The 22,503-nt window shown below is 51.6% G+C and overlaps 3 protein-coding genes across 5 annotated transcripts; 2 read left to right on the forward strand and 1 right to left on the reverse strand.

Annotated features, from left to right (window-relative positions):
• Positions 1 to 461: 461 nt before the first annotated feature.
• On the reverse strand, positions 462 to 8,630 carry DHCR24 (24-dehydrocholesterol reductase). Its single transcript, XM_031603065.2, has 9 exons — positions 8,309 to 8,630; positions 7,954 to 8,109; positions 7,434 to 7,539; positions 7,135 to 7,253; positions 6,781 to 7,044; positions 5,875 to 6,018; positions 5,058 to 5,255; positions 4,513 to 4,691; positions 462 to 2,770 (listed from the first exon to the last, which is right to left on the reverse strand). The coding sequence occupies exons 1-9, from the start codon at positions 8,537 to 8,539 to the stop codon at positions 2,617 to 2,619; spliced, it is 1,551 nt and encodes a 516-aa protein (XP_031458925.1). The 5' UTR covers positions 8,540 to 8,630; the 3' UTR covers positions 462 to 2,616.
• Positions 8,631 to 14,426: 5,796 nt separating this feature from the next.
• TMEM61 (transmembrane protein 61) lies at positions 14,427 to 19,322 on the forward strand. Of its 3 annotated transcripts, none has more exons than XM_090146721.1 (3): positions 14,427 to 14,556; positions 16,938 to 17,346; positions 18,877 to 19,322. In XM_090146721.1, the coding sequence occupies exons 1-3, from the start codon at positions 14,427 to 14,429 to the stop codon at positions 19,175 to 19,177; spliced, it is 840 nt and encodes a 279-aa protein (XP_090002847.1). In that variant the 3' UTR covers positions 19,178 to 19,322. The 3 variants fall into 3 exon arrangements, with proteins under 3 accessions (XP_090002847.1, XP_090002848.1, XP_031458987.2); XM_090146722.1 differs by having other exon boundaries at positions 14,505 to 14,556; positions 16,819 to 17,346; XM_031603127.2 differs by lacking the exon at positions 14,427 to 14,556 and having other exon boundaries at positions 14,568 to 17,346.
• A 1,195-nt stretch (positions 19,323 to 20,517) lies between these two features.
• On the forward strand, positions 20,518 to 22,063 carry BSND (barttin CLCNK type accessory subunit beta). The gene is made up of 4 exons (XM_031604853.2): positions 20,518 to 20,694; positions 20,976 to 21,067; positions 21,206 to 21,397; positions 21,553 to 22,063. Exons 1-4 carry the CDS (start codon positions 20,518 to 20,520, stop codon positions 21,794 to 21,796), a joined length of 705 nt encoding a protein of 234 aa, XP_031460713.2. The 3' UTR covers positions 21,797 to 22,063.
• Positions 22,064 to 22,503: the final 440 nt, after the last annotated feature.

Raw genomic sequence — 22,503 nt, forward strand, 5'->3', positions numbered from 1 at the left:
TCAAAGAAACTGAAGATGGGGATGTGAAACTCTTCAGGCTGAAGAGGGCACTGCATCTTCATCCTCTCTTCTGTGGTTGGTCATTCGAACCAGGGAATAGTTTTAAGAGAAAAGAAAACTGAGATAGGAGCTACAGCAGTTGATGTAGATAGACAAATCCAAAATATAGTTTTGCTCTCACGGGCCAGAAAGTCACAGGGAAACAGTGAAGTGAAGGGAAAAAATCAGAATAACTGGCATTATGAGGTTCTTAATGAGGCATAATGGAAGGGTTAAGGCTCAGCTATAAGGCATATCGTGGGGCAGAGATAAGAGTAGACTCATGGCCTTCAATGGCATTCCTTCAGAGCTGTTTGCAGAATTAGACACCTCATTTAATAGCACTGCAACGCCTCTGGCCTTTGATCAAGGCAGCAGCTTTTCTCACTAATTGCTGACCACTTGTAACAGTACAACAAGAAAGGCTAAACAACGCCATTAAAAATAAGGTATCATTTGTTAAAAGATGCCACTTGGAGCAGTACACCGGCTATATTTTTATTTTAAACAGCCCATACAGCCAAAAAATAAGACCAACAGCAATTCTGCTTGTGCACATGTGTGACTGGTAGACAGTGACAGTACCAGACCACATCATACCAAGTTTGCTCATAAATTAACGAGTGAAAAATCAAATACAGTGCATACCTAAAGATCATCAATATGTGAGAGAAACACAGCTTGAGTAAAAGTATTTGCATATTCCTCTAGCTTTTTTAGCAGTGCCACTTAAAAGTGGAGTAAACCAATCCTTGCTCTGCGCAGATCACCTTGCAAGCACAGGGCTAAATCATAGCTTTGCCACAGGAACAAGGAAACTGCTCGTGTGCTGCTTCCCTCGCAGGGGTGGGAAGACAGATTCCCACTCTGAGAATCAATGCTTGCTTTCCTGTTTGCCATGAGGCCTGGAATGGATCACCAACACAGCCCTCCCTCTCGCCCTGCTCTTGTTTGGGCAGCCCACGGGTTGGGCAGCACTGCACGCATCCTGCAGTGGCTGTGTCTCCCCTTGGCAGGCTGCTCCTGCCACCAGTTTCCTGCACAGGACTGTAAGGGGTACTTTACTTGCACACCATTTGCCCAGCGTGCATCACTGAGGAACAGGCCAAGCTTATTCTTGTCACTGCTTTATCATTGGTTTCATCTGGACCGTAAGCATCCATCTATCAATAAATAACATCATTGGTTTAGCATTCATAAAAAAAAATCACAAAGCTTCTCACTGCAAACCATTTAAAGTGTTTTCTGTGTTACCCCACAAGCAATCCCTCATGAAATGACTCTCACCCTCAAGCTCAGTAATGTTCAGAGTAACAATCTGCCACACTGCTTGGATGAGACATGGGCTTGGATTGGAACCACGGCTCTGGCTACAGAGTCAAAACATTCCCACACTTCTACACTTGACTGGATGAAGTGTGCAACTGTGCTGTGCACCAGAAGGGGGAACTGAACAGTATTTATTATTGATCTCCTCTCCAGGTGACTGAAACAGTCCTTTTTACAAAGCCTATCAATCTAATCCAGGTAAACTGAAAATCAAAAATGCCTCTCGAGCGAGAACTGAAGCCTGAGCATACCAAACACCCCAAACAAGAGCTCTTCTTATCCATAGCCACTTGCTCTGGCAAACCTTTTAAAAATAAAGCCTTAACTTATAAGGGCACTCTTCCTTTTCCTGCTGGCCAGGACAGAAGGGTCTCACTGACCCATGTTCTTTTCCAACTGAGTGTTTATAAGGCACTAAAATTAAGCAAAAAAATCAAAAACAAAAGACAAAACCCCAAAAGTCCAAATAAACAGACTCACAACAAGCAAAGCCCCAAATTAATAATTGCCTATATGAAATAGCAGCAATTTTTCCAGTAGTTGTACAAAGCCAGAGCGTTGCTATCAGGGGGCACAACCCAACAGAATACTGTTAACCAATGAAGTAACTAAAATCTATACCCACATAACATTTTATAATCAAAGCCAGTACAAATCTGATAGGCACAAGTAAAAAGCATTTGCTTCACACCTCACTGCTCAGTTTTGAAATGAGACCAACTGCTGGGGAGTGTGGTTGTGTGTTGATGTACCACACAGCTCTGCACGGCCAGAAGGACGTGGTACCATTGCTGTGCTGCCCTACAGCTTACTGACTGGAGGCAAACGATTAATGTGACAATTCATTCAGCTTTGGCACCTCTTTCTGTCACCTCCTTACCATTTTCAGAGGTAATTTTAAATATAGCTCTAGTTTCTAGCTGGCATCACTTCAGTGTCCACTTTTCCAGTTACTTTTCTTATGCTCGGAGCTAGGTGAGTTCACCTGTGTCCAAGACAGGTCCAAGATACACAAGGTAATCAGCACTTCAGATCTCTTAAAAACAATCACTTTGAGTTTTGGAAAACTGTTCTTAAAGCATACTAGGAAATACTAAACATGAGTTTATAAAGCATGAGTTCATATCATTTAAATATCAACAAGAATGAGCTTATTTGGAGAGCAATAAAGCTTTTCTTTAAAAAGGATATACGGACTAGTTATAGTAAATTCATCTTTCCCTGATTGCTTAATTAGGCTGTTCAAGCTCAGTGCCTGGCAGCCTTGCAGATTTTGTCGTACACTTCTGGAAAGGCATCCTTGCAATTCATTTGCTCCCTCAGACTGTGGTATAATGAACCATCAAACATATCCCAGAACTCCTCGCGGGTCATGTAGCAATCTGCATACAGCATCTGGAAACTGAAATTTAAAATAAAAGGAAGTGAGAGATACTGTAATTATTGTCCCGCAGGGTATGAAGAAGAATTAAGAGGAAAATGGACAGGGCAAGTTCTGGAGAGCAAATATTCAACAGAAAGAAAACCATCAAAACGCTCATATGGATGATGCTGGGACACTCAGCCAACAGACAGATACAGCAACGTGTTCTTTTACTTTTTAAGTTTTCTTTGGATTCCACATTGAGAATAAAACTGGGAAGGTGTGAGCCAACACAATCAGATCAGGTCAAGAATATAAACGTGTAAGTGAAGCACAGTGTAACAGAATTCCATTCACAAAAATAAATGGAATCATTATTTCATAGAATCACAGAATCCTTAGAGTTGGGAGGGACCTCTGAGGGCCATCTAATCCAACTCCCCTGCAATGAACAGGTTCTAAATCGTTGTTACTCTTCCTTACTTCCACTCTGTTCTCCCCAAAATGCAGCAAGCATCAGAGAAGAGCAGTAAAATACAGTTACAAAAAGCCCTGTTGTGATTGTGAAACTCTGAGATAAAGCATTTATACAGTGCTCATTTTTTTCCAGTGATGGGTACAGAAGAGACAGCACTTTGTTGGCTAAAAGATTGAAATTAAAAGCTTAGTTTCAAATTAATTTTAAAAGCTTAACATTAACTTTTGGTTGCTTTGTTCTCTGGCAGATCACATCATAACTAGAAGACTTTTATAATCTCCATAATACCTCGAAGCGTACTCACCATTGTTACTCAGCCACATGGGATGTAATCACTGCTAGATTGAGAAATGGGTCAAAATAGAAATGCAGCTAAATTATACTGATGGCACAAAAACACTGCATAGGTGGTTTTTGCTGGGGAGAAACAAGTCTGTAACTGCCTGCCTACTGATGCTACTACTACAAATTAGGCTGTCAGGAGTCAGTGACAGATGGTGGGAATCTATCTCACACCCACTGTGGTCTTGTGTAACCAGCATCAGAGCAGCAAAAAGGAGGCTGCAAAAGCTCCAGCTGTGGGAAGGGCTTCCAGTGCCATGCAGTGAGCAGTTGGGGCTGGCCTCCTGCTGGGAGGACACACGAGCCCAAGGACAGGGCAGTGTGTGCCGCCGCAATGGCAGAGAGCCCAGCAGCCCCAAGGGCAGGCAGGGAAGCTGTCCAAACTTTAACAGCCTGTGGGATTGCTGAAGGGCCTGTGGCCTGCTGCAGCCAAACAGCACTTGCTCTGCCCCTGCTCTGGAGCAGCCTTCAAACAAGCCAGCCTCAATATGCGAGGTCAGTGGTTACCTCTGGAAGGACTGAGCGAGCAGCCTTGATGAGAGCGGTCACTGCGCTATACTAACGCTGCCTTGGGACAGCAGCTGGTTTACATCCCACCAGCACGGAGCTGCTGAGGTCCTTCTGACTGCATGGACCAGGTCTGTTACAGCAGATTCTACTCCCAGAGCAGCACGGAGCTGAAAGGATGCGAGGCAACCTGTTTGGATGCTACCCAGCTCCCAAACACATCGCACGAATTTCCATGGGTGAGCCCACATATTTGGTTGGTTTTGCAATCAAATCATAATAGTGCAACCATATTATAAAACTGCAACATCAAAATTAATAATTAAACTAACTTACAATTATGGTTTTTAAGTTCTTGTAGTATTAAATTGCTGCAGTGCAACATAAGAGTGATGAAACTACACAGATGTAAGTTATATGGTACTGCCATCGATCCAAGGAGTGGGAACCTTACCCATGCACGCTCCTCACAAACTTTTCCATTTGCCTCATGGAAGCCCTGGCTTCAAATTGTTTTGTTTTGGGCTCTCCATAAGCTCCAATATCCACGTAGAGTTCTGTTTCATCCCCTTTGGGGTGGACCATACCAGGATTATTGGGCAATATGAAAGGACATAACCAAAGAGGGTACACCTGCAGAGACAAGAAAACACTTGGTCAACGATTTTTAACAGAACAATCTTTAAGCAATCTCTTAATAAAGGTGACAAAGAGTTAAGAGGACTTCTTCCCAAGGTGGGATTAAATCTTACACAGCTTTCCCTTTCCAATTCTCTTGCTGCAGTTCTTAGAGCCTCTTTCTAATCACCGTAACAAATAGATTGAGATGTTTAGTCAGAACACTTGCAGTGTTCTCCAGGAAAAACATCTCCCCATTAACTACTTTAACACCCAAATGTATGTTTAATGACCTTCTACACAAGCTGAATATTATGTCTTAAAGCAAATGGCTGCAATTATTGCAACAGGCATTCCATGATTCACTGCAGATGTTCTTACATTAAGGTCAACGTGGAAGGTTTGGATGGATTTTTCAAGGCTTTTCATTGGGACCAGCATGTCTTGCACAACATGGTGTTGCTCATACAGCTTTCGAATAGCTTCTCCTTGGGTGAGTTTTAACAAAGAGATTTTGGGTGGAACCATCCAGCCAAAGAGGTAGCGGAAGACAGGGTTATTGCCAAAAGGAATGATATCCTTTGAAGAGGAAAGACAAGAAAAAATTGACTTATGAGTGTGTAACTGAATCAGAAGACAATACTTGAGACTTCTCAGAGAAATATTAAAATGAGGTTTTCAATAAATGTAACTGCTGATACTTTTGCTACGCTCTTATAATGCAAATATGAGCTAAGAGAAGTCTGGACTGAATTTTGCTACTGAGCCCTTCTCTAAGCATCTCCTTGTTACAACAGAGGATTTTCAGACTCATGTAACTCACAATATTTCATACTTCTGCATAACTGCACATCATGAGAACTTGTTTATATAATTCCAATTAATGTCATTACCTTATAATGACATTATTTCTTATAACTAAACTTGCCTTATAATCAGGCAAGTTTAGGAAAGGCACATCCTCAGCCACAATTCCACCTTCATGTTTTTATCACTGTCTTGGAAATCACTCAGTAGGCATAAAGGCTTAATGCTTAAATACATGCTTAAGTTCTACATTCAGAAAAGCATTCAGCCATAAATTAGGAAGTTATGATACAATGCCTTAAGTGTTGTCAAGGGAAAGAAGCTACAATGTACCTATACTGGGAAAGAGCAGAGTGCCTTTCCATAAATGTTATTTCAAGTTTGTTCTTACCTGGAGTTCCCAGAAAATACTACGTGTATGTCTGTGGTAATAATGTCTTGAAGGGATGTATTCAATTCCAGTCTTATTGGCTTTCAAATACTTCTCCACGTGCTTGAAGAACCACGGCTTGTAGTAGTTGCCAATTCTGTTTATCTATAAGACAGAGATTCATTAGCAAATTCCAGCATAGGTAACAATAACAACTAGACAACACTAAGCACGTCCCCTAAGTCCCTTTACAATGGAGAAGCAATGTTATACCCTCTGTGACAGTTCCAATGTCTCAAGAAACCTAGAGAGCCTTCATTTCTCCTTCCTGCCACATGCATGGCTTCCACTTATCTTTCCTCTCATTAAGATTTTGTCTGAATAAGGCTTTCCAGTTACGAGCAGCTTAAAAAGCCATGAACGTGGCAGGACTGGATTCCTTAAGTTCCTCTCAACCCCTCATTAATGCAAAGCTTCATAAAGTCAGAAGAGAAATATTCAAGTTGAGCAACATGGTGAACAAACAGCATATCCCTCCTGTGCACATCTCTGATCTGTCTTACCAGTACTGGCTGCCTTTAAGGGCATGCAGGAGAGTTACTCTGAACAACTGCAATTTGAAACAGCACTGTTCTGTATATGAAAAAGGATACTTCCTCCTTAGGTACTGAAATGCAAACACAGTAGATTAAATTATTTGCTATACTAATGGAAATGAATGGGTCACTTCTCCCTAATTGAAGAGTACAGGCTCTGTTGTAATTACAAAGAGCTGTGATTTAAAACTTTCTGACAGACAGATCTAACTTTTCATCTCACATTAAGGGTGTGTCCTATTCTTACGGTCCTAGTTCTATATTGTCATATGGCAGTAAAGTGTCAGTTAAACTTTGGGGGATTGTTTTCATTGGGAATAACTTTAGTTACCTTGCTTGGCTCAGCTTCATCAGTCAAGACTCCTGTCATGATGACAGCTTCCTCCAAAGAATACACAAGTCCTTCCACAAAACTGTTCTCCTTTTTCTTAGATTCCTCAGTAAACTTCTCACAAATATTCCTCAGTCCTCGTACAGGCTCATAGTGTAATCTGATGTATTTCTTAGCAGGAATCATTTTTATTTCTGCTGCAACCAGGAAACCCAGAGTACCACAAGACCAAGGCACTGCGTAAAATAGGTCTGAGTTTTCAGTCTGCAAAAAGCACGTCATATGAAATCATCTATCCACACTGACAACTGCCAATGACATAACAAATGATAGCAAAACAACATTTTGTCTTACTGGTGAGCATCTCACGAGGCTTCCATCAGCAAGGACCAGTTCGTAGGCCACGCAGGTGTGCTGGAAAAGGCCATAGATATGGGATGAAGACTCAATGCCCGTTCCCATGATCAGACCACCTGATTAAGAGAGCACATAAAAGCTCCAATGAAACATACTTCAGAATGGAGGTGATTTACCAGAATAAAGTTCAACGGAGTATTTCAGGAAAGGTTCACACAAAGCAATGTGTCACTGCACAGAAAGTAAACGAAATGCAGGAAATTGAGTCCATTTCTTCTCATCACAACAACCCTTACCTACAGTAAGGTCATCAAGCTCTGGCACCACAGGAATAGTCCAGCCCATAGGATTCAGATGTGCAGTCAGCTGGCCCATGGTGACCAAAGGTTCCACGCGAACAACCTACAAAGAGAGAAAACTCAGTCACAAATTAAGTGTTTGGAATGAGCGATGACAAAACACGGCTAACTGGATCGTACTTCCATCTGTTATCAGAATTCAGAGCCCTGCTTTCCCAAAAGCAGTACTAAAAATAGTTGTAACTGCTAAGTGATTCCTCCTCTGCCTCAACGTCTTGTTGCTCAGTGCCCAGAGCCATCAATTCTTCTGGTCTTTTAGGTTTCGGCACACAGAGCTAAGTGATTCCATATGCTGGTTTTTTGGATGCAATGATCCAAGCCCACACTGTAAAAACTAAAATTTGGTGGGTTTACTGCTACAAAAATCCTTTGTTCTCAACAGAGCCTAGCTCCACTTCAGCTATAAATACAGTAAAGCAAAAGCTGTGTATTTCAGTGTTATGAGAGGCTGTGCTACCTGTCTCTCACTGTCTACTTCCAGGACATCCATCAGGTTGATCATGATGTTCTTATGGGTCTTCTTATACTTCCCAACACGCAGCGACACAGTCAGCCAGCCGGGCCGACCGGTGCACATGTATCTCCTACCCCCTTCATCCTTCCACTGCCGCACCTGCAAGAGGAAACAACCAAATCTACACCTCAGAAACACCACCAGAGGGGCCGCGTCAGCGCACAACCACGGGACGCCCCGCGTTGGAGCCCAGCCTCCCAACCCAGCCTCCCCTTCCCGGACGGGAGAGCCACAGGCAGAAGCCCAGCGCTCGGTGCCGGCCCCCGGCTCCGCTCCATCAGCCCCCCCCAGGTCTCACCTGCTCCTGGATGTGCCGGACGCGCTGTCCGTGCAGCCTCGGAGCGCTGTGCATCCGCCGCACGACCCATGCGCGGAGCTGGTAGTACACGTCGAAAAGGATGGAGAGAGGCATCAGGAAAAAACAGACGAAGATCCAACGGTGGTGAACCAGCACGGCCTCCAGCCCGCGGTGCCGCACCCACAACAACAGCAGGAGCAGCCCCGCTCCCAGCGACCACACAGCCGACATGGCGACCGCACCGCACCGCACCGCACCGCACCGCACCGCACCGCACCGCACCGCACCGCACCGCACCGCACCGCACCGCGCCGCCGGACCCCCGCTGCACCGCGCCCGCCGCTCGCGCGCTCGCCGCCCGGCCCCGCCTCCCTTCTCTCTAACCCGCGCCTCATTGGTCGCCGCCGATCTCCGCCCTGAGGCGAGGGGAGGGGAGAGGCCAATCAGAGAGCTGCGGGGAGATCGGACCAGGCGCTGAGAGCGCTGATTGGCTGAGCGAGGCCGGCCCCGCTCTCCCCTCATCGCGGCCGCCGGGGTTGGGGCGGGGGCGGCACCTGGACGAGGGGCGGGTGCGGGGATGGGGGCTGGGGACCCCCGGTCTGGGCTGAAGGGCTGGGGATCCATGCCCCTGGGGACTGAGGTACGGGAGACGTCGTGGTGGGGACTGAAGTGATGGGGATGGGGGCGGGGATGGAAGTATTGGGGTCCCCCTGGTCGGGATTGAGGTTCTGGGATGGGATCTGGGGTATTGGGGACCCTCTGTTGGGGCTGAGGTGCTGGGATGGGCTCTGAGGTATTGGAAACCCTCTGTTGGGGATGGGGTGTTGGATACCCCTTGGTTGGGGTGAGGGTGTGGGGCTAGAGCTGAGGTATTGGGATCAGAGTGGGTGTGGGGGTGGGAACAGGGCCTGAGGTATTAGGGACCCCCCCAGTCAGGGCTCAGAGGGGAATGGGCCTTGTCACAGGGCAGCTCCGTGCCAATGTGTGGAGAAGCTGCTTTGTGCCCAGGGTCGCTCAGGCAAAGGGGATTATGCTGGTGCCTTTAGGATGGGGGGCAGAACCCTGTCACATGCCTCTTGTGCAGCCCTGTGGTGGTGGTTTTGGTGCCCCACAGAAACTCCAATCTGTGCCATCCACTTCGTAGAAAAGAGAAAGAGGCAGCCTCTTTCTAGAGCCTGTTCTCTAAAACCCTGATGGAAAATTCCTCCTACTCTCCACAGCGTGACAGCAGGCAGGGATGTACAGCACGTCCTTGAGGAAGATGAGGCATTTCTGCAGCTAGAGTCCCTCAAGAGGTGCAGTGTTAGAGAGGAGAACGGTGACAGCGGTGTCCTGCAGGCAGCTCCAGGAACGTGCTCACACAGTGCCAGCAGGCGGCCCGTGCCCTGCTCCATCAGCCTCAGGTTGCTGCTCTGGGGGCACGGAGACCCAGTCACAGCACCACTGAGTTCAGAGAGTCCACCAAGGAGATGCCGGCTGGCCCTGCGCCACAGGAATGTGGTATGAGGGTATTTCATAAGGGTGCCACCAGGGCTGAGAATGTTGTCACGTCGTGACATGGCGTGCTGACATGTCAGATAGTGCCTCTTCCTCTTTGACAGCAGGATCTGTGCCTTTGGCTGCCACAGGAGAGACTCAGGAGTGCTGGACTGGGAAGGATTGCTGCATCACGGTTCAAAGCTCAGTCACACCTCGTAGTCTCCTTCAGGAAACCCGGAGACGCTGCTTTGAACCTGGTTCATTTTTTTGTCTCATTGCTCATATCAGAAGACTGCCCTGCAATGTTGCTGCTCTGATGTTTGGAAATGTTCTCCTGGTTTTTCAGCCTAACTTCATTCATGGCCAGATTGTATTCACTGCACTTGTGCCTAGGCTGTCCGCTAGCTCTTTTCCTTCTTGTATTTAAGCCGATGTTATCTGCTTTTGCTTACCAATTTGCCTGCTGGCTGGAATTATGCATGGAAAAGAAGTTTCCCATGCCCTACGTGAGGTTGTTTTAACCTCTCTAAAGGAGCTAAATAGTTACTCTTCATCTAAGGGTGATTGAGGGCAGGGTTTATAGTATAACAGCATCATTTATTATATATATAAGGGGATATTTACACCCTCAGCGTAAAGAATGCTTTGAAACTGTTTTTTTTTTTTTTTTATGAAGATCCATTAAAAGTGTTTATAATGTTTCCCATGCTCTGCTCTTGTTTTTGTAAGGCCCTGTGCAGCAAGGAGGGAGCAGGTGAGCTCAAAGACTGCAATGTGAAACTGTGCTTTGAAGGAACAGAAATGAATGCCTGTTCAGATTGCAGTGGAATCACCCAAATGCGTAGTGGTGCCAGGTACAGGAATCTGGAGAGGGTGAGGGAGGGGGAGACAGGTTTTTTTTAAGGCTGGCATTGTTTCAATTTTAGTTATTTTGGGCGTGAGCAAAACATCATCCAGCAACCAATGCAGGCTTAGCAGAGCATCATTTTCAACTATGGTACAAAAAGCTGAGACTAGTGTTCTGTAAGATTAAAATCCCAGTTCTCCTCAATTAAATTATCGTTTCAAGGGTGCTTAAAAAAGCAGTCTTCTTCCTCCTTCCCTTCCTGCCATCCCTTCCACCCACTCGTGCTGTTCTGGGCATGCTGTGCAGTACAAATGCTTCTGCTGTCACCGTACAACAGGTTGGAAAGCTGATCTAACTGAGGAATACTTTTAAAATATTCTTTTCCTCCTGCCCTGATCAGCTCTCTGATGAGTTCATGCCCCACACATCTCTGTGTAGGTGCAGTGCAGGGCGCAGAGCAGGGGCTTCTCATTGAGCACATGGACCCTCTCCTTGGTGAGTGCTCATCAGATTGCTCTGCCAACACTGGCAGCACTTTGTTGGTTTTAAAGCTGGACTTAGCAACGGCTGTGCTGCAGCTTTTGGACAAAGAATAGAAAGATGAAGCTATAGAGGTATGTGATGTTGCACAGAGCATGCGAGCTGCAGACAAAAGTAGGCTGAAAATTTTGGTCTCCATAAGAAGAGCGTCAGGAGGCATTCAGAGGGACCAAAGGAAGGCATTGAGAGAGTGAGAAAGCTCTTCTTTTCATGCAAGCTTCCTTAGCCCTGGTACTGACTGCCACAGAGTGCTGTCGGGTGGCACTGGGATGTCAGAAGGATGAGCAATAGCACTAGTGATGAAAATGAATCAGGAATTTTGGAAAGGCTGCAAGCCTTCTTTGTCCAGCAAATAGCTGAGCCCGTGGTTACTGGGGGTCAGGAGTCCCACCTGCAAAAAGGATGTGATTTCAGAGGGTTTGCCCATGTTGGTGCTCAAACTGGTATGTGAGAAGCTCCCTCTGCTGAGAAACCAAAGCACATTCCAGTGCCTTGAACAAACGGTGTGGAAGGACATAGGCTGCAACACGGCTCTGTGTGGCACCTGGGGGTTGGCACATGTTGGTCCTGATACTGAGGAATACATCCTGTGACTGAAGAGAGATGTTACATTTCAGCTTTAGAGCTTTAAGGAAAAAATACGAGAGGGTTGGGGTTGGGACCCCGGTGATCACCTTGGGACCAAGCAGATGTTGGGTGTGAGATAAAGTCTGGAATATCCGTGGGATGGGGCCCAGCATTCAGAGCCTGTTTGCTGTGTTGAGAAGCAAGCTCAGCACATTCTGCCGAAAAAACGTGCCGAGAGCTGTGGTGTATTCACTAAACCCAGCTTTACAACCACTGGGATTTGTAAAAAGAATCACTTGTCAAAACAGAGAGCAGGGCTGTGAGAGGAACGCAGCCCTGCATTCATTGTCACAGGGCCGCTGTCCTCAGCAGCCCCTGAAGCGTGGCTGTGGTGGAGGAGCTGGGTGCTGGAGCGGCTGGGGACCAGCACTGGGCTTACAGGCTGGGGTAGGGCTGGCTGTGTGGGAGAGGTGGCAGCTGGGCAGTGCTGATGAACCTTCGTGGCCCAACACAGCCACCTGCTGGGGCAGCGGGCAGAGAGGTGACTGTGCTATCAGAATCACGAAGGCTGGAAAAGACCTCTGAGATCCCCAAGCCCAACCCACCCCAACATACCCACTGACCACATCCCTCAGTGCCACATCCCCACATCCTGGGTCACCTCCAGGGATGGTGTGTGCAGCACCTCCCTGTGCAGCTGTGCCACTGCATCACCGCTCTTTGGGAGAGGAATCTTTTCCTGCTATCCAACCCGAACCTTCAGGTGAGGGTAGTCCCCATCTCCTTCCATCAGCAAGATCCTGGAGACACTGATTCACTGATTGTGCAGGGAATCAGAAAGGAGCTGCAGTCACTGAAAGGCCCCCCATGCAATAAGTAGATACTTTGGACTTGTGAGATAACACACACGTGTGCCCGTGGCCACCAAGGTGCCCAAGGTCAACTGCTCCAAAGGCAGCTGGGGAACACACACAAACCATTTGGGGTTGATGTGATGCTGAGGGCTTGCTGGTGTCACCAGAAATAAATACAGGAGGATATCTTATTCTGCAGGCCAAATTTTTCTCCTGTTTTCAGCTCCCAGCAAGTCTGCATGTGTGTTTGGCCTCCTGGTACCAGATGTACTCACAGCCCCTTTTCCTCCAAATAAAGCTCAGACTTTTGCTGCCTTGGCCGTCGCCATCCTGCTGTCACTCAGTCACCTGTCTGCTTTCATTTATTTCAACATTTTGAGCATTTTATGGGCCCACACCCAGATGATGTAAAGTGCTAAAACTCCGGGCCGTGCTCCAAAAGCATCAAACCTCAGCACAGTGTAGGATCCAGACCTCAGGGTTTGGTTACCTATGCCAAGGGAAAATAGAAATGCTGTGTGCAAAGCAAAAAAAAAAAAAAAAAAAAAAAAAAAAAGTGGAAAAGGGGAGCTGAAACAAGTGCTTGAAGATGTTGGTTATGTAAAGACTGCACAGCTATAAAAATACCCCATTGTTCCAACAAGAAGAAACTCTATTAGTCTTATCAGGGATAAATGTTGCTCAGTTGCTCGTCCCTTTCAATTGCCTTTGTTTCAGCCCACGCTGTGGTGCAGCCCCCATGGCTGTGAGGCTGAGCAGCAGCTTTGTGAGGCTGTGAGGAGCTGCAGCCCAGGGCTCAGCAGCAGCACAAGTGTGTCCAGAAGATGTCTCTGTTGATGAATGCAGCTAGAGCTCACGGTTTGTGGAGGTGCTCAGCAATCACAGCGTGGTATGACAGCTGCTGGTGAGATCTGCCTGCACCTGTGGGAATAGGAGCGTGCACTGATCCAGCTGCCACTCACACAGCTCATCCCAAACCTCAGATCAGAACGCCCTCGGCTTGTTTAAAATCCAGCCATGCCCACGGCTGCTGCACGGCAAGGAGATCCAACTGGAATGAGGGAGAGTTCCACAAAGAGAGGAGAACCACAGAAGTCACAGAGCGGTGGGGATCCCCTTGTGCTGAAGTGGAGGTGCTGAGCCCAGTGTCAGAGTGATGTCCCACCCATAGGGTACTGATGTCCCAGTAGGATATCCAGTAAGGTGTCTCACCCATGGGGGTGCTGATGTCCTACCTGCAGGGTGTTGGTGTACACCCATAGGGCAGTGGGGACCCACACAAAAGTTCCTGGTGTCCCACCTATAGGGTAGTGGAGACCCACTCATAGGTTCCTGGTGTCCCACCTGTAGGGTGCCAGTGTCTCACCCATAGGGTGCCAGTATCTCACCCATAGGTTCCTGGTGTCCCACCTGTAGGGTGCCAGTGTCTCACCCATAGGATGCCATTGTCTCACCCATAGGTTCCTGGTGTCCCACCTGTGGGGTAGTGGAGACCCACACATAGGTTCCTGTGGGAACCTGTAGGGTACCAGTATCTCACCCATAGGTTCCTAGTGTCCCACCTGTAGGGTACTGCAGTCCCAGCCACACAGACAGCAGTGACGCCCACAACTTGTCCCACTGGCTGTGCTTTCCTCATCTCGCAGCTCTCTCCCCGCCTCCTGCACCCCAAGGACCACCGAGGGCTGTGCCCTCACCATCCTCAGACACACCCACAAACCCAGCCCATCGAGCACACCCCCCAGCCACCCCCCGGGGATGAGAACACCGCTCCCCCTCCCCGACCTCCACCCCTCCCTCCCCTAGGAGACGGCGGACCCTGAAGCCCATGATGCAGCGCCCAGGAGCTCCGTGGGGCCCCGCCGCCGCCGCCGCCGCCCGCCCCCCGCCCCGCCCGGCCCCGCCCGCCCCTCGGGCCGAGCTGCGGGAGCCGCCGGGCGGAACGGGGTCGGAGACGGCGGGTGAGTACGGCACGGGGACCGCGGGGCTCTTCCCCGGGTTGGGGAGGGAAACGGCGGCTTGTGCCGGAGGAGCCCCGACGTGCTGCGGGGACGGGACGGGCTGTGCGCGCTGCGGGTCCCGCTGGCAGCACGGCGATGGGATGCGGCTGGAAAGTTGGTGAGAGCCGTGCGTCCGGACGGTGCCACCCCCTGATTGCTGACAGCGCAACACCAACCAACGCCGGCAAATTCAGACCGAGGCAGAAAGGAATCTTCTTAATTAGGGCGCTGACGCTTTGGTGCGTCTCCGTTCCTCTCGGCACGTCGGTGCGCATAAAGTCCTCCGTCGTGCGGTGGAAGGATGGGTGGGAGGCGGGTCCTGCTGTCCGAAAGGGTTCGGAGCGCTTCTCGTTTCTCGTTTTTCTGGAAAAGAGTGTTTTTTTCTGAGCAACGCTCGGTAGACCCTATGAATCACCATCTGCATAACTTTATATGGGGGCTGCTATTCTCAGCATCTCGCTGGAACTATGTAAACTATTAACCTCTGTGTCTGTTTGGACATGCAACATGCAAATCTTTCTCCCGGCGACGCCTGGTTCGGGGCGGGTCGGGGGAGATGGGGCAGAGCCAAGCGTGCCTTGGCTGCTGGAGATGGGAGCTCGGAAACGGCGTCCGGCAGCCTCCCTTGTGGGTGCTGCGCTGGGGGTCCAACGGGACCCGATGTGCCGACAGCAGCCGGGATGAGGGCTCCTCTGGATGCTTCTTCCTTCTTTTCTAACGCGGTGCGTTCAAAGGGCTTAGAAGGATGCTTGGGGAGAGCCGTGCCATGTCGAGAGCGGACAGGGAGGTTTTGCCGAGGGGATCGTGGCGGTGGTGACAGTGTGAAGCGGCCGCCCCCGCGCTGGGGGAGCGTTCAGCCCCGCGGGTTTTGTCAGGAGAGAAGGGCTCATTCTTGAGCTGTCAATCTGCCACCTCCCAGAGGCTCTCCTCCTCCTCCCCCCGCTGCCACCGCTCCCAGATACGTACAACGCGGGGGCTGAAAATCCCCTTCCCCCTGGGTGGGAACTGCAGCATCTCTCAAACCTCCCAACCCCGAACACGGAGAGAGCACTTCTCCATGTCAGCTCGGTTCCTTTCTGTTCAAAAGGCACCCCCTCACTCTGAGGTGAAGCTCTGACTCATGTCAGGCACAGATGTGACCTCTGGCTGCCGCTGGGTGCCCCTGGCTGCTGCTGGCAGCAATTTGGGTTTGTGGCCGTGGGATGAGAGCCGAGCACACCATCTGTGCTCCCTGTCCTCTGAACTTCCCAGCTCTCCTTTCTCCTCGGATTTCTTCATTAGAAGCAGATAAGATCAGATCATTCTTCTTTCACTACAAATTCATTTCACTTTCCATGCAGTGAGCCCATCTGATAAATAGTGGCTCAGCATAACCCAGCTCCTCCTGCCCTTGGTTGCACGCACAGTGCAGGACTGGTGGCCCCAGCCCCGTGTCCAGCAGGTTCCTGGCTTTTATTGGAGGTGGGGAGGGATTCCCACTCTGACCTGAGCTGTGTGGTACAGGGGAGCAGCTGCTCACATGGCATCTTGGGACCTGTCACAGTCTCCAGGGTCTGTTTCTCTGTTTCACAGCAGCATCCCTGTGGCTTGTGGGGATGTCCTTGGCCATTGTACCTGAGAAAGCAAGAAGTGGTGCAGCCCCTGGTCCTGGCATGCAGGGTTTTGAGTAGCAACACCAGGCACCTACTGTCACCATGAGGCTGATTTGTATTTGGCTTCAGATGAGAAAAATGTGCACTGTTAATGCTGAGCGATGACATCTGAGATTTATATCCCCTCCCTGCCTCCTCTAATAAGCCTCGCTTTGATCAAACCCCAGCTGGCATTCCTCTGAGGTGGGGAGGCAGCCTGCAGCAAACCCCAAAGACAAGAACCATACAGTCTCTGGAGCTGCCCCATAACTCGACTGCCTGGTGTTCTCATTTGGGTGGGAGTGTTGTGTCATCTCTTTTGCACATTTATGTGCATTTAAGTGACAAGTGACACCATAATGGCTTTATATGGGGACTGTTGGTGTCCACGCTGGGGCCTGGGAGAAATTCTTTCCTCAGGTGTAGGGAGGCCCCAGCAGTGCCCAGAGCTGCAGTGCCCCATTCCTGGCGGTGCCAACAGCCATGGCTGGGCCCGGGGCAGTTGGAGCTGGGGGGCAGCCAGCCCACAGCTGGGTGAGGCTGTAGGTCCCTTCCAACCTCAGCCATTCTTCTATTCTTTGATTCTATGTAGGAGATGGGTATCGAGTAGGAAGAGGACACTCAAGCGTGCAACCCTTGGAAAGGTCCCAGCTCTCCTCCTGGAGGTTTCTTCCACACCTTTGTCCTTCCCTCCCCTCTCCTGTGTTGCAGGCCGTGAGCTCCCATGCATTACCTCGACCTCCTCCCCTCCCAGCCGTGCTAACGTCCGAAGGATGGCGGCCGCCTCGTTCCGCTACGGCATCACCATCACCGGGGCCGTGCTGTTGGTGACGGGGACGCTGTGCTTCGCCTGGTGGAGCGACGGGGAGGTGGGCACAGCAGTGGGCAGCGGGGCTCACCTCCTGCCCCCCCGCGAGGCTCAGGCAGTGCCCAGCTCCTCCAACGCGCTGCTGCGCTCCGTCAGCTTCTTCTGCTGCGGCATCGGCGGCATCCTGCTCCTCTTTGGGCTGCTCTGGTCCGTCAAAGCCAACGCCAGGGTGGTGTCACGGCGCTATCAGTACCGCTTCCCCCGCGACCTGCAGTACTTCACTGCTGAGCCCCCGGAGAAGTGGAACTGCAGGTGGGTGTGGGTGCTGCTGCGTGCTCAGCTGCTCGAACCCATCGCTGCGCTCTGCTCCTGAGCGGATGCCGTTGTGCATTAGCATCAACCCGTGCTTCCATGCACACGCCGGCTGCTCCTGCACTGTGCTCATCCTCCGGCAGCTCTTCAGCCCTGCGGGGCATTGGGTGTCTGTGCAGAGCCAGAGAGCAGAGGGCTGCAGTGATTTTCTGGGCAATGGAGTCGGCCAAGCCCGTCCCCATGCACAGCGTGGGAGCTGTGTGATGTCCTGTGGCTCCTTGGCCAGCGCCACCCATTCTTTGGTGTGCTCAGGGAGTGTGTTGCGTTGCTTTTGATGGTCTCTAGTGAACAGGATGAGTTTGTGCTGCTCTATAAAATGACTGGGTTTGTGTTATCTATATCACAATGGGGTAAAAACTAAAAAAGGAAAAAACCCAATTCTCAGGTTGGCATTAAGTGGGATGGGAGTGCAGCACAAAGACACATTACTGACCCAGAGGGTTGGACCCTGGCTCTGCAGGGCTTTTGGTGCTCATTCAAGCATCTGGGGCTCTGTGAGCTTGTCTGGTGCTCTGGTAGGCTTCACATCAATGGAGCAGTGTCCCCAGCACGGCACTCATGGTGATGGGATGGCATCACCCTGACATCACCCTGGCACTGCAGCAGGAGCCATCGCTGAGCACTGGCATCCTGCATGGGGAGGGCAAAGGTTGGGCGGAGGTTTTCCCTGTACACAAGTTGTGTTTGCTCAGCAAAGTGCAGCTGGAAGCAGCAGCAGCAGCAGGGCTGGCACGTGGAAGGCCCAGGTGGGTGTGGGGTGGGCTGGGACTGCATTGAACAAGAAAGCCCAGCTCTCACCTGCCTGCTCGTGTAAACCGCCTGCTCAGTTCCCAGCAGCCCCTGTGCTTTAGGGGTAGCTGTGGGGCCCTGGAAGGGGTTTGGTTATTATGAGGATGCTCTTCTGCCTACAAGAAGCACTGTGGCACGGAACAGGGACTGAGAGCCACCACCTCTACTGCTCTGCAGCCAGACACATGGATGTGGTCTTTGGTGCCAGAGGTGGCACCTTGTGGGGCTGCATCTCCTCTTCCTCAAGGTGAGGTCAGTCAACTCAGTAGGAATGGGGTGATGCTACTCGTTGTAAAGCCTCAATGATGGTGCCTCTCCTCCTGCATGGCTCCGAGCCCTCTTGGTGCCAGGCAGCGGCTGACACAGTCTCTGCTTGTCTCCAGGTGTGCAAAACCTGCCCAAGTACCATCATTAGCATGCATGTGTCCCCATGCTCGAGGATGCTCTGGCCGGTGGGGCAGTAGGAAGCTCCAGTTGTCAGGGGGCTGGATGATCCCATTGGTGGGCACTGGGATGGTCTGGTTGATGGGCACTGGGATGCTCCCATTGTTGAGCACAGAGATAGTCCAGTTGATGGCCACTGGGAAGATCCAATCAACTGGCATTGAGCTGCTCCCATTGACGGGTCCCAAGATGCTCCCACTGATGTTGTGCACTGCTGGGTGCCTTCTTCCCTTGCAGCTCCTGGGACGCCACTGCCATCCCCACCTACGAAGAAGCCCTGACCTGCAGACCCGCTCATGGCACGTACCTCCATCCCGTGAGCAAGGAGGAGCTGACGCCACCGCCATATCATGACTTGGAGGAGGAGGAGGAACAGGAGGAGGAGGAAGATGAGCGTTGGCAAAGCGGCCGCCGCCGCAGCTCCTCTGACAGCGCCTTGTTCCGCCCCAGCCCCTCATGGTTGGACACCCAGAGCCCTGCTGGGCCACAGGAAACACCGCCCCCCAGCTACGAGAATATCAGTGTTCGGGGTGTCTGACTGAGCCCTGTCCTTCAGCAAGGGGAGAGCATGTGTGGCACGGGGCTGTCCTGCATTCCGAGCAATGCGTTTGGGACAACGTGAGCAGCTGGCATGTTGGAAGCCTTCGTGTTTTTAATAAAACCACCTCTGGTTGCAAATGTTTGGTGTTTCAGAGCATGTGGAAACCCACACTGCCTGCCCTGCCCAACCCACACTGGGTTCTGCCCCAAAGGGGAAAGGAATGGCAGCGGTCAGCGATCACCCGTTGTGCCATGATGGAGCACAGCCACCCCCAGGGTCCCACCAGCACTCACCCACTCCAAGCAGGAGCTTGGCAATACACCTGCAGCAAGGAATGTGATACAGAGCTGGAGGAAAGCAGGCAGATCCCAGCTGGGACTGCAGGCAGGGTGGGAGCAGAGCTGTGTCGAGGAGAGTGGGGGCAGTGGGCAGTGCAGCGCGGTGTCTGCTGCCTCTGTTCTGCTTCTTCCCCATGCCCATGCTGCCCTGCTCTACACCTCCTCTGTCTCCTCCATGCCCCTCACCCTCACCTGTCTCTCCCAACACTTACTGACTTCCCATGCCTGGCTTCATGTTGTTCAGAAATGCTCAGGCTGCTCACGCGTGTGCTCAGGGTGTCCGTGTGCGTTTGTCATTTCACACAGCAAAAGACATCTGGGGCTGCTCTGCCCCCATTTGTGTGCAGTGCAGTGGATAAACCCACAGCTGAGGTGGGTGGGTGCATCCCGGGGAGCTCAGCAGTGCCCAGGAACCCCTGCAGGGCTGCAGGGTGGCTGCAGAGCCACAGCCAAATATATACCTATATACTGATATACCTCTGCACCTACACACCAATATATCTGTACACCTATGCACACGTATACCTATATATCTATGCACCTATACGCCACTATACCTATATAATATACACATCTGTGTAATTTAATACTTGGGGGCTGAGGATTTGCCCAGTGCTGAGTCTGCAACAGCCGACCCCACTCAACAGCCCTGTTACTTATCCCAGGCTGTGAAAGCACCCATGGTGGCCCATTCCCTGTATTGCCAGCATCTTGCTGTTCCTGTCCCATCGCCTCGCTGTCCCCATCCCCTCCCTTGTGCCCGCAGGGAAGGTTGGCCAGGCACGTGCCGGGCAGCTTCACTGGAGTGTGAACAGCGGGCTGCTGTTTGCATTCATTACAAAGCCATAAAAACTGGCTGGCTCAGCCCTGGGCAGGACCAGCCCCACTCACAGCTGATCCCCAGCCCCCGGCAGCCTCCGCAGTGAGAAACCACTCCTGCTGTCTCCGGAGGTGTGCTCAGCACAGAGCTCCCCGCGTCAGCCTTCCCACTGCCTGCCCATGGCCGAGGAGAAGACGTTTCGCTACGGGTTCATCATGCTGGGCTTCTTCCTGGTGATGACTGGGATGTTCATCATGAGCGTGGAGAAGCCCCAGATCTACGCCACCTTCTGTGCTGGGGGCATCCTGCTCATTGCCGTGGGCGTCACATGGAGCATGTGCCAGTGCTACCCCAGGGTAGGGCACGAGGGATGGGGGCTTTGTCCTGGGGTTGGGGGCTCGCTGGGATCCGGGTGCTTTGGGGAAGGATTTTGGAAGCTCAGAGTGGGATCTTCAAGGTGTGGGAGCCTGGGAAAGCCCTGAGCATGGCTGTGACCCTCCAGTCTCCTTGGCAGAGGGCATGGCAGGGTAGCAGCGTCCCTCCCGTGTCCGTGGCTCTGGCACAGAGGGCTTTTTTCCAGGCAGACTTTTTCCTCAAGCAGATGGCAGCCACTGGACTCTGCATTTCTTTCCCCCAGGTGACATTTGTCCCTGTGCAGCCTGAGGCTGAGAAGTTTCCAGACCACAAAGCCACACTGCTGCTGGAGAAGGGCAACCTGGAGACACTCAGGTAGGCGCTGGGGGGCTCTTAGTGGGTCCCTATGTGCCTCCCACCCCTGGGACACACGTCCTGGCAGCCATGTGGTATGTGCATCCCCCAGTATCTCCCAGCAGCATGGGGAGCTGCCTGACACTCTGCACCCCGCAGCCTGCAGGATCCCTACAGCAGTGCCTACGAGAAGAGCCTGCCCTCCTACGAACAGGTCCAGGCATCAGCACAGCCCCGGCCCCGCAGCTGCTCACAGGCACTGCTGCAGGCAAAGGCAGAGGTGCACCAGGAGTCGGGGGGACCCCAAGAATCCCCCCAGGTGGCAGCCCCGCAGCTGGAGCCTGGCAGTTGGTACGTGGTACACATGGGGTCAGATGCATGCTGGGGGGGTTTGAACATCGGTGCCAAATTATTTACCCTGCTGACATCAGAGCTGGGTGAGCAGCCAGGCCAGGGGAGCATCCTGCTAACCCCATTGCCACTGTCACCCCAATCTGTCCCTGCAGCCCCTCCCAGCCGCCCCTGGGCCCTGCACCACTGGTATCCCTCCTGGAGGACATGGACACGGCCTCGCTGGAGAGCTCTGTGCCTGGCAGCCCCTCATCACCCCAAAGCTGCTCTGGACGGGGGGAGCAGCCCGGCTCCCCACGAAAAGCCAGCAGGAAGGTGAATGATCTCTACTATGGGCTGGGAGAGGGGTCAGACATTCTCCTCGAGGACAGCGACCACCTTTTTGAGCCTGAAAAATGATGTCCCCAAGGGGACTGATGCCGTATGGAGGGGACACCCAAAGTGCAGCCCTAGCACCACCGGGGTGGGCACAGGGAACCCGAATGCCAGTGAGAAGGATGTGGCCAGGAAGAGGGAAGCAGCTGGGCTGTGCCAGGCTGTGTAGGTAAGCAGCAGTGCTCCAATCCCATGGGTTGTGTGGGGAGGAGATGTCGGCAGTTTTCCTATTTGTCAAAGCCTCCCTGGAATTAAAGCTGGATTCTGAGACTCCCGCAGCTGAGATCTTCCTTGTTTGTGCCCTGGAATGCTCTATTTGTCAGTGGGGTGCTCCCCACCTCCTGCATTGGGAATGGCTCCTGGGGGTTGGTGGGGGGGGTCTGGCAGAGCCCAAAGCCCGGGGCTGTGTGTTGCCAACTTTGTTTTGAGTCATTTTGCTGGAGGTGACTCTGGCCCATTGGCTTCCTACAACCTACATGCAAGGATCAAGGATGCCAGCCGCTCCCAGCACAAGAAACATCCCTTCCTGGGGCCCTGGGGCTCCCAGCACCCATCCCAGCACTGCCCTGCCCTTCACTCACACCTCTGCAAGGTGACAAGGGCCAGGTGGCAGCTCCACACACAGTGTTTGTGCCACTGGCAGGGCGGGGAGCACCGAGCTGTTGGCTAAACACTGCAGCAGCAGCAGGGCTGGGGAGCACTGCCCAGTGTGTGCCCACGTCCTTCCTGGA

Source organism: Phasianus colchicus, chromosome 9 (genome assembly GCF_987193195.1).
Source record: "Phasianus colchicus chromosome 9, bPhaCol1.hap1.1, whole genome shotgun sequence".
Taxonomy (NCBI): Eukaryota; Metazoa; Chordata; class Aves; order Galliformes; family Phasianidae; genus Phasianus; species Phasianus colchicus.

What these genes read in the sequence shown, in the direction of transcription:
- DHCR24 (XM_031603065.2), bottom strand. Translation starts at nt 8,539, where the DNA reads ATGTCGGCTGTGTGGTCGCTGGGAGCGGGGCTGCTCCTGCTGTTGTTG. An exon ending in AAGTAGACAGTGAGAGACAG is followed by an intron (nt 7,540 to 7,953) that starts GTAGCACAGCCT and finishes CTCTCTTTGTAG; the next exon opens with GTTGTTCGCGTGGAACCTTT. An exon ending in GCTTGATGACCTTACTGTAG is followed by an intron (nt 7,254 to 7,433) that starts GTAAGGGTTGTT and finishes TCTCTTAATCAG; the next exon opens with GTGGTCTGATCATGGGAACG.
- TMEM61 (XM_031603127.2), top strand. Translation starts at nt 16,586, where the DNA reads ATGGCTTTATATGGGGACTGTTGGTGTCCACGCTGGGGCCTGGGAGAA. An exon ending in CCGGAGAAGTGGAACTGCAG is followed by an intron (nt 17,347 to 18,876) that starts GTGGGTGTGGGT and finishes CTTCCCTTGCAG; the next exon opens with CTCCTGGGACGCCACTGCCA.
- BSND (XM_031604853.2), top strand. Translation starts at nt 20,518, where the DNA reads ATGGCCGAGGAGAAGACGTTTCGCTACGGGTTCATCATGCTGGGCTTC. An exon ending in GGCAACCTGGAGACACTCAG is followed by an intron (nt 21,068 to 21,205) that starts GTAGGCGCTGGG and finishes TGCACCCCGCAG; the next exon opens with CCTGCAGGATCCCTACAGCA. An exon ending in CAGCTGGAGCCTGGCAGTTG is followed by an intron (nt 21,398 to 21,552) that starts GTACGTGGTACA and finishes CTGTCCCTGCAG; the next exon opens with CCCCTCCCAGCCGCCCCTGG.